The sequence below is a fragment of the Argentina silus genome (genome assembly GCF_951799395.1).
Source record: "Argentina silus genome assembly, chromosome: 12".
Taxonomy (NCBI): Eukaryota; Metazoa; Chordata; class Actinopteri; order Argentiniformes; family Argentinidae; genus Argentina; species Argentina silus.
The window spans coordinates 8371590-8381799 of record NC_139666.1 but is presented as its reverse complement, the minus strand read 5'-3'; the positions used below and the strand labels follow the sequence as shown (position 1 = coordinate 8381799).

The 10210-nt window shown below is 43.5% G+C and overlaps 1 protein-coding gene across 1 annotated transcript; it reads right to left on the bottom strand.

Annotated features, from left to right (window-relative positions):
• Window positions 1–90: 90 nt before the first annotated feature.
• ubxn4 (UBX domain protein 4) lies at window positions 91–5771 on the bottom strand. The gene is made up of 13 exons (XM_083681485.1): window positions 5625–5771; window positions 4928–5030; window positions 4520–4548; window positions 4279–4397; window positions 3921–4107; window positions 3567–3699; window positions 3355–3409; window positions 2710–2874; window positions 2394–2521; window positions 2167–2269; window positions 1601–1732; window positions 1062–1288; window positions 91–869 (listed from the first exon to the last, which is right to left on the bottom strand). Exons 1-13 carry the CDS (start codon window positions 5704–5706, stop codon window positions 731–733), a joined length of 1602 nt encoding a protein of 533 aa, XP_083537611.1. The 5' UTR covers window positions 5707–5771; the 3' UTR covers window positions 91–730.
• Between the last annotated feature and the right edge of the window lie 4439 nt (window positions 5772–10210).

The window sequence follows — 10210 nt, the reverse complement described above, 5'->3', positions numbered from 1 at the left end:
TTCCTCAGGTTTGCCCCCTAGTTCTAATGACCCTTTCTAAACAGACTGAGATTCCTCAAGATCTTGAAAGCAGACAAATTCCATTTTTAAAGTTTACAGAGCCAGTCAAAACCTTGTTTATTTAAAAACATGTCATTTTATTCCCATTCATTGTTCAATGAGAGTGGTACAGTGGTTTTCCATGTTCAACTAGTAGAAACACATTCTACTGCCGAGGCAGTCTATATGCCAAGGGGGCCAAAGCCTTGGTATAAAACTCAGAGCTACAAACGTCCCCCGCAACCACCAAGGGCCCTCATACATCTTCATTAAACAGCTTTTAGTCATCTCGATTACAGTTAAATAAAACATAAGCACTTCTTCTCGTAGCTGGCAAAAGTACCATTTCGATGAGCTCTTTAGCTTCCCGTCCTTCTACATACATACAGACATTTTCAGAGTGTTTAAAGGTCACCCTGGTCGTAGTCTAGTAACAGGCTGAATCAAGTAGTCTCAACACAAAAGGGAGCTCATGGATCTCTGTCCAAGGTTGATTATATCGACCCATGCAGGGGAGGAGCAGAGTTCAGGCTTGGACGAGAGAGAGAAAGAGAAAAACAAAAAAACATAGCCCTAAAAATCTGCATAATCCTCCTTTAGACTGACTGATGCGCACTCCACAAACTCAAACCAGATCAGAGAGAGATAGAGGAAGAGAGAGAGAGAGAGAGAGAGAGAAACAGTTATTGCACTACATCTGCTGAGTAGAGTTTCCATTCCAGGTGTTATTCTCGTCCTCACTGTCCTCCTGGGTTCGTAGCCGGTGGATTTTACCGTCTTTTTTGAAGTCCTCTGGTCGCTTCTCCAGTGTGCGTTTGCGAAGGGATTCACTGCGAAGGGAGTGACATTTTAGAAACAAGACTAACCTGACTGATTCACAACATAACTATGTCTATCACAGCAATTGAGCAATGGTCTATTACTTCAGTTTCAACTCATTAATCTACCATAACAACAATCTTAGCGACTACTGATAATAGTTGGACTGGTCCATGTAGGACACTGGTACCGGTAGGCCTCACCTCTTTGGTTCACCAGACGAGGAGGCTGAGCCAGAGGCTGAGGCAGTGCTGGGCCGCTGGGCGGGGGCTCTGGGGCCTGCTCCTCCCGTGGGAGGGGGGCTAGTGAAGAAGAAGCCACTCAGGAACCTCCACACAGCCAGCAGGGGGTAGAGGATGGTGCCTAGCATGGCCCAGATCCCCCCTTCTGCAGAGGACTGGATGACTGTGTTGTTGAGGCGTCCTGTTTGCTGTAGGGGCCACGGGAAAGGGCACAAAACAAATGCGATCGACATTGTGCCTTTACAGAGGGACAACCAAGCCATTGGGAAAGTGCTTAAACAAACAACAAACAAGCCACTGGATGTAAGATAAAGGACTGTTAGCAACAGAAGAATGTAGACTGAGTGAGTGAACCTAAATAGCCTGCACCTGTGCAGTACAACAGTATATGGTACAGCCTCATTCTCAAATGACTGATACTATAATGTGAGTTATGGCAGCTAGGTGTCTGGCTACAGTATAACAGTTACTGTGGATGTCTCCGGAAGGGTGAGACTCACAGGCAGCAGTACTATAGAGGCACTGGGGGCCAGCTCCAGCTCCAGCAGGGTCTTGTCCAGGTCCGCATTTGTGAACTCTCGACGAGGGAACATGGTCGCCAGGGCAAACTTTCCATACCGGTTCCCCACTTCCTGAAAATCAAAATCCACACAACTCAGGGACAGACACAGGGCCAAGACACCAAGTTACAACAGAGGAAGGATGAACACATCCAACAGCGACTTCTCTCCCAGTAAATGCCATTTTACATTGACACTTGATCTATAATATGAAAATCCAGCACTTAAAAAAAAGTGAGAGCTACATTAGATCTGATGTGATGCTATTGAAATGTGTTGATTCTAGGTCCAAAAAAAAAATAATGGCTTCTGGCATTACTACTGCCAATGGCCCCTGGTGTGAGCATTGATTACTTTGTCTTATGATGACTGTTGGATAGATGATTCACTTACTTAAACAAATATATTTGTTGTAAGTCGCTTTGGATAAAGGCGTCTGCTAAATGCCATAAATGTAAATGTAATGTAAAAGGTTTCAGCTGGTGTGTTATCCCCGAGGTACTGACCTGAACAGCAAACTGCCGTGCCTCCTGAAGTCTGGTCTCTGACGGGAACTGGTTGGTGAAGAAGGAGCCGTCTGGGAGGCGGAATTGTATTCTGGCTATGGCGCTGGAACACACACACGCGCACGCACACACACAGGTAGAATGAGATGAGACTGCATATTAGCCAGCAGTACTACAAGAGCTTATTAAGGAGTTTCAACCCCACCGCTGTGATAGAACCACCATACCTCCTCTCTCTCGGTGTGGTCTCTTTCCTGGCCTCCATGTCTGCCTGTCTGGCCTGCAGTGCCGCCTGTCTGGCCGCCTCCACCTCCTCATTCTTCTGGGCATTGCGTGCCGCTCTGTCAGCACGGTCCTGGGGAAACAAGCTTGTATCAGCGAACCGAAGGACTATTTCAACACAGCCTGCAGAATGATATCAAGCCACTAGAGGGCGATATGAGTGAGAGCCCTTCACAAACATTGCTGGGTTATTAGAGATATTTCTAAACACCAAAACCTCTCGGAAATCACACTGCGAGAGGCTGCGAGTGACGTGCTTACCAGGGCGATCTGTGCCTTCACTCTGTCCCTGGCTGCCTTCTCCTCGGCCTTCTCTTTGTTCCTCTCCTCCATGATGCGCTTGGTCTTGTCGTCCTCCTGTTTCTTCTTGTAGTCCAGCATCTCCTTCCCTTGCTTCCGCCGCTCCTTCTCCTTCTTTATCTCGCTCTGCGCACGTCACACGGAGGGACATGCGTCACCACACAGACATCTGCAGCCTGTAGAGGCTTTTTTGAGGTGCATTGTGTCTCAAAGGAATTTTTCCAAAGATTTGCATCGTTTGAATTACGTGACGAGTTCCATACTAATATGTTCACGCTGCGGCATCATTGTGGGACAACAGCTTCTACGATATGGACAACAAACAAACAAAAATACCTCTTCACCCCCCCCCCTCACTAGCCCTCTGTACAGTTCCTCTACTGTTAATAGTAATAGTAATTAAAAAAATAAAATAAAAAAGTAATCCTTCCTTCTTCTAGCATTGTGACTGCCAATGGGACCTGATCCTAGCATAGATTTTTGCTTATGATGACTGATGTATAGATGATTCACTTACTTTAGACAAATGTACTTGTTGTGAGTCGCTTTGGATAAAAGACACATAAATAAAATGTAAAAAATTAAAATATATAAAATGTTGCTTACCTCGTCCTCTCCTTTCTTCTTCTGCTCCCGTCTCTCCTCTAGTTTCTTGGTTAACCTGGAGAGAGACGGTACAACATGATTCCCAATCACAGCCCTCCCTCCTTTCATATATATATAAAAATAATAAAAAATAATATATTTTATATATATATATATATATATATATATATATAAAAGTCCTCCTCTGCAGTGTGTGTGTGTGTTGTTCCTACCTCTCCACCCTGGCGTCGAGGCCCTCGCCAGGCTGAGAGCTGCCTGACGCGTCGTCTGATGATGCGCTCCTGTCCTCACCGGGAGTCACGTAACCCGAGGGTCCGCCTTCCTCCGCTGGCCTGGACAGGGATTCTGGGTCGGGCGACAGGCAGGTTAGAGGAAACAGGATCGAGCAGCGCCTTCATTTAGTTCTGCTCAGGACCTTTCACATCAACATCATCCAACAACAGGCACAGACAGAGCCTGTATATACAGTTGTGTAATTATACGTACAACAAATCATATTAAAGTGACTATGAACATGTAGCATTGGTCAGGCTTCTTCCGTGGCACAACGCATCGCAATCACACACCTTTAGATGTGGCTGGCACTGCTGTACTGTCTGTGGCTGCTGGTAGTGTCTGGGGCTCCTCTGGAAGCTGTGCAGGGGCTGAGGCTGGGGCTGGCTCTGTGGCTACGGTTGCCGGGGGGCAAACCTCCATAGTTGCCCCCGCATCAGGTGGGACCACTCCCACACCACTTTTCTGCTGAGCGTGCATCTGTCAGACAAAAGAGACGATGTGAGACGTGTCAACAACAGAGTATTCACGTGGCGTCCATCTCTGGACTGCCCTATATTGAAAGCGGTATGGCTGTTTGCTAGATCTCAGTATCATTGTGGTCCATGTGTTCTGTTTGTTTGTCGGTTTAGTACTGGTGTCAGAAAACACCTGTTTGACTTTGTCGATTCTTTTCATGAGCTCCTCTGCAGAGGCGCTCCCAGCGACGACCTCCAGGGGGATACCATTCTCTCCGATGAAGAAACTGGACGGGATGCACACCACTGGATCTTTTTCACAGTGAAGTCAAGGACAACACAGGCAAAAAGACAACACTACAGCCATAGTTACTGGTTGGTCTGAGGAATAACCAACACAACTGTGACTAAACCCATTTGGAGAAAAAGGATACAAATCTGGGAGAACTGAACGCATGTCTCACTGCAAAAAAAAAAAAAAGAAGAGAAAATATAATAATAACATAACTTATGTTGTTCTCTCAAATCAAAGCAAATTGTATTTGTCACGTAGGGTTGCTTTGGAATCTTGTTCCTGGTTCAACAACAATCACAACAAAACTATATAATATAGTAATAGTAAAACATTGACAGTAGTAGTAAAAAAGGGTGTAGTGCAAATAGCAACAGTAATGACTAATAACAATAGCACTATAATACAAGTATGTCAAATGTCAAGTGTATGTAGGGGGGGGGGGGGGGGGGGGTCAATTGAGCAGTCTTACGGCCTGCGGATATCTCTTTACACAACCTTCATGTTATACAGTAACTAATATTTACACAAGACTCAAGAGTAGGCGCACCTTTTGGCATCCACCTTGATTGCCACACAACAGTTATGTGAGGCCTCGGCAACTCTGTCGTCCTCCCAACTGGCCATCATTTGGGTGGACAGCTCATCGTCGCCTACGGGGGTAAAGATGTCAGAAGTAGTCACTACTCATCACGTCCCACACGACTCATTACGATGACACTCAGTTCCTGTCAGGGCTAAAATGTTTCTTTTTTTCACATCATCGTGTATGTGTCAATCAACGAACGCTACTCCAACAAGAGGCAGTGTGTGTCGCTAGCTAGTAGGGTAAACAAACTGGTCAGCTGGAAAAAATGTCGAGTTCTCTAACTGGTGCGCAGTGTTTATTGCAAGCGAGCTAGCAGCTACGGTGGTCCCACTTTGAAGCCGTCATTGGCAGTTTTCGTTGCAGCTAGCACTAGCAAAGTATAGCGATGCTATTTCTGACAGCTGTCGAATCGTTCTCGTTTTAACAAGCTTTCCGTCTTTCGTGTTGACACGACTAAATTCCGAAATAGTTGACAATGACAGGGCTCGTTTGTTCTCCGAAGCTCGGCCGAATTTGCTGTTTTAGCAAAGCTAGCGTCGTTAGCTAGGCCCCTCTACCCGTCTGGGAATCATTCAACTGGTTAGCTTGGCTAGCTAGCTGATGTTAGCAAGAAATTCTCCGCTTTCTGATAGGCATTTCTTAATCTACTGGAGATTACCTGTAATAACGACGACGAATATGGAGCTCTGTTGTTTGGCGGCGGCGATGGCTGCGGGAATAGAGCCCTCAAACCAATGCATTTTTTACAAAATGTGTTGTCTTTTTCTGTTGTAATGCTGTCCAGTCACATCTATCCTAAAAGTACCTAGAACCTTCAATCACACCACGGAACTAAAGGAGACCATAGGGAAGTGTAGTCCTTTCTATCCCGAGCGCTTGATTTGTAGTCCTCAAGTAATCAACATATTTACTTTCTTTTTTTGTGAGGCAAGATGTCGGAATAAGATCAATTGCAAAACTCGACACACGCAGACAAGGGAAATTATGGGGATTAATGACTCTGCCATAGGCAACCGAGAACAATTCCTATCTGTACTGGTGAGAAAAACAATGTGCCGTTCTGATCAAAGACAGGTCGTTGATCAGCCCCAGAACACGCTATATTTTGATTCCTATCTATATGGTTCAGATTGTGACAATCACTCGGTCACAGTCATAGGCCTTGTAAGCTTTGTCAACGAGCGGCTTCAGGTAAACTGTCGAGTGTGAGGTCAACCAGTAACCAGAGGAGGGCGCTGTGGTACTGATGAAATAGTTTGTACCGTTAATAACCGGGGGTCTGATTAATTAGGTCTTCTGCAGCACCAATGGGTGTGGTAGCGGCAAACAGAGATTTATGATATGAATCATGAATAGAAAATTGCGTTAAGATTAGCAAGATCATAGATCGGTCTCCATGACATTATTTTATCATCTGTAGCCTCAAGGGTTTGTAAACTGCCTACCTATAAGTGACCCCCTCTGTAATTGTTTGATTATGAATCCATAAATGTCTCTCTTCGGGTCAACTATCCCAGTGTATCAGTATTTCCCCAATTGTTTAAAACATTACATGTCATCATATTATTCAGTAAGAGTATCATAACACATTTGTACCAGTTTAACTCTATAAAACTGGTACAGCAGACCAGGTCGATACTCATTTCATTGTGTTCATTGATTTACTAAATAACATAATATGGATCCAAGTACTTTGATATTGTAACACTGCAACCTAGAAGCTCCCCATGCAAAGTGAAATACAAAGACAAGGGCCATACACACATTGCCCTTACTGCTGAGATGATACCAACATGATTGAAATAGCTTGAGTCTGATGCTATGTGGTGTATGTGGATTGAATATTGCTTTTTTTTTTTTTTTTTTTTTTACATTTTACATGTATTGCTTTTAACAGATGCCTTTATCCAAAGCGACTTACAACAAATACATTTGTTTAAGTAAGTGAATCATCTATCCATCAGTCATCATAAGACAAAGTAATCAATGCTCAGACCAGTTGCCATTGGCAGTCACAATGCTAGAAGAAGGAAAAAATACTTCTTTTTTGTTGTTGTTCTTTGGCACATACTGGACTGTATGGTAGGATAGAAGACAGTGTCTAGGACAATACAGACGTGAAGATTAGATGCAATAAACTGATCCTGATTGTTTGTGTCAATCATTCCCATCTCTGAGAGACTGCTCATTAATTGTCAAAATGACTAAATAATTAAACTCAATCTAACTGTTCTGCATTGGAGTGGTCCCCAGATAGGCCAACCTTTTTTTGTACCACCCTAGGCACCGGAAAACCAAACAAACTAATCCTGAAAAATGGATTGTATTCTGTGCTTTATTGTGTTTTTATAGAGGAGAGCTTGCAAGTAAGAATATCAGTGTGTCATAAACTCCACTGTATACCAGTACATATAACAATACACTGATACTGTATCTTCTTCTAAGACCACCATATACTCTATACCAGATCAAATTAATGTTGTTTTCATGGCTCCAATGTCCTACCTTGACTATTGCTGAACCTCTGGATCAATCAGATTAATCTGACAAACCTGCCCTGTAAACAGTTTCATCCATGGACACAGATTAGACCTAGTCCTGGACTAAATAACATTGTCAATAGAAAATCTCCATTGAAGATCCATTTTAGTCTAGGACGAGGCTTAATCTGTGTCAGGGAAGCCAGTCCTCTGTGTTTGTCTTATAGGGCTAGTTTCCTGGACACAGATTAACACAAACCCCAAATCTCACTTTCAATGGAGATTCTCCATTGGAGATGCTGGTCTAGTATTAGGCTACGTTTGTGTCCGGGAATCCAGCCCGTAGAACGCAGGAGAACCTGCTGTATGAATGCTCCCCATGAGTTTAACAGCAGGAATCCAATCTAACTGTCAAGGCCATTATGAAGCTGGCCATACACACACCCTGTCTTACTCTCTGCATTACTCTCTCCACCATGACCTTATTTGAACTTCCCTCCTGTGTGAGTGAATCATACAAGGACAGTGTAGAAGGAGGGCCCCTGACAAGTTGTCATCCTTCCTGACAAGATGTTTTATAGGCCAGTGTGTATATGAAGAATATACCCAATACTTATTATATTATCATTGTAGAGGACAGTGAGCACTATGAGAACCTGTGACAGATGGGCTTGTCACTCTGCCCGAAAGGTAGAAATATTACTTTCATACTGTAGGCTCCCCTCTCCCTCATGTCACAGCTCTTGTTCAAAGATAAATGTTTTTCATACTTCGTGAAGCGGATATTGGAGGGGAGACACAAACAACTTAATCTTTTCCATTGGCAGTTTTGTAACATACTTACCATCGAACCTCCATGGTCATATTCTGTGTTTGTGTGTGCAAATTGTACAACATTAAATAAGAAAACTTTCATTCCTCTAAATAACCTGACAATGCATAACCAAGCTTAATCTCCTGTGCTACAACAGTCCCTTAGGGTAAAACAGTAGGAAAAAAATTAAAATGATAACCAAAACAAAACAACCCAAGGGTAATTTATTGCTGAGAGAGAAATTTTCTTCAATTACGAAAGCTCGATTTCACCGGCCTCGTCTGCAATGGACAGGGTCCACCAGATGTTGACTTAATTACCCGTTAATAATCTCCCCGTCAGGATGGAAAGCCTTAATGTGGCGACTGGACACAGAACGGCCTCCTTCAGATGAGTAGAGGGGGGTAAAAAGCTGAGAGATAAAGCCATCCATTCTAGGCCATTTCTGGCACCAGCAACACCCTCAGGCCACATAGGAGACATGGGGGCAGGCGGTTAGATTTTTCTTGCGGTAAATTGCTCTGACGTTATTAGAAAGAAAAAATATATTACAGTAGAGGAACTGCAAGGCATTTGCAGAGATGAGGTTGGTGGGAGGTTAATGTAGCAGACAAATGGGCCTATAAAAGCTGAATTGAGATGAATAGCACCAATGACAAAATTAGATAAGAAGACCAGCACAGAGCCAACCATTTCCCACCTGACCACAGGCAAACAAACCACTCTGTGTTTACTGACATCTGAGGTAGGACTATTCCTTGATGTTGATAAAAAATACATTTTAATAGTCAGTTTTACATGAAAGAGGACATCCAAAGCTGTTGATGATGGACAGATATAGAAAACAACCCCCAGGGAGACAGACATCCATTTCAAAAGGAATTCCTGATCTGAAAAAGCACATTGTTTGGTGTAAACATTTATTGGTTTCAAACTGAAATAAAAAATGACTTGCACCAGCATTGCACAGCCTTTCAGAATCCACACATTTTCTTTGAGAGAAATAAAAGGAAAAATATAGATATAATATATATTCAGTTGTATAAATGTGCAAACTGTTTTTTTCCAGTGACCCAGTAGGTATATAATTTAAAAAGACCTTTTTAATGAAATATTTGACACTGTTGGCCTTGTATGAGGACGGAGCGTAGGAGAGAGAGGACAGAGTGAGGAGGGGAGAGAGAGAGAGAGAGAGAGAGAGAGAGGACAGAGTGTGGAGGAGAGATGAGGTCATAGAAGCAGAGGCTTGTTAAAATATGCCGTCAGTGGAGGAGTGTCATTTTTTCTCTACTTTTAAATTAAGTTTAAAACCAGGGATGTCCAACATAAGCCTTTTCCCCTCTCATCTGTGCCTGTGACCAACACATACCGTTCACTGTGAAAAGAGAACTGATTGAATTATTTAGCTACTATATAAATTATTTACAAGGTGCGGGTCTTTTCATTTAACAACAAGACACTGGGGTGTCTTCATTTTGTGTTTCTTGGAGAATAAAGCAGTAGACTCTCGAGAGAAGGCACAGCAAGAGACCCATTGTGTATCTGGGGGTGACTCCAAGATGTACTGGCCACAATATGGGACAAGTGGCTGGTGGGAGGGGGGGGCAATACTTTGCCACCCGGGGGGGTGGGGGGGGGCTTTGGTGGAGTTAAACTGAACCAGGCCAGACACTGCATTTGAGCTGGGAGGGGGAGGCGATAACGAGCACAGCAATAGAACTGAGCTTTGGGTCTGAATGAAAATCTCACAACTATAAAACAAATTAAAAAAAACAAAAAAAACAAAAACAAAAAAATACAAGCTGCCCTTTGATATGTTCCGGCCTATTCTCAAACGAGAGCAGACGAGGTTAATATTTGGAAATTCAATCATCGCGGTTTTTTGGATGTTCGCACCGGTTCGGTTACTCTTGTTCGCTAGAACATTACAAAGACAACACATTCCCCAAA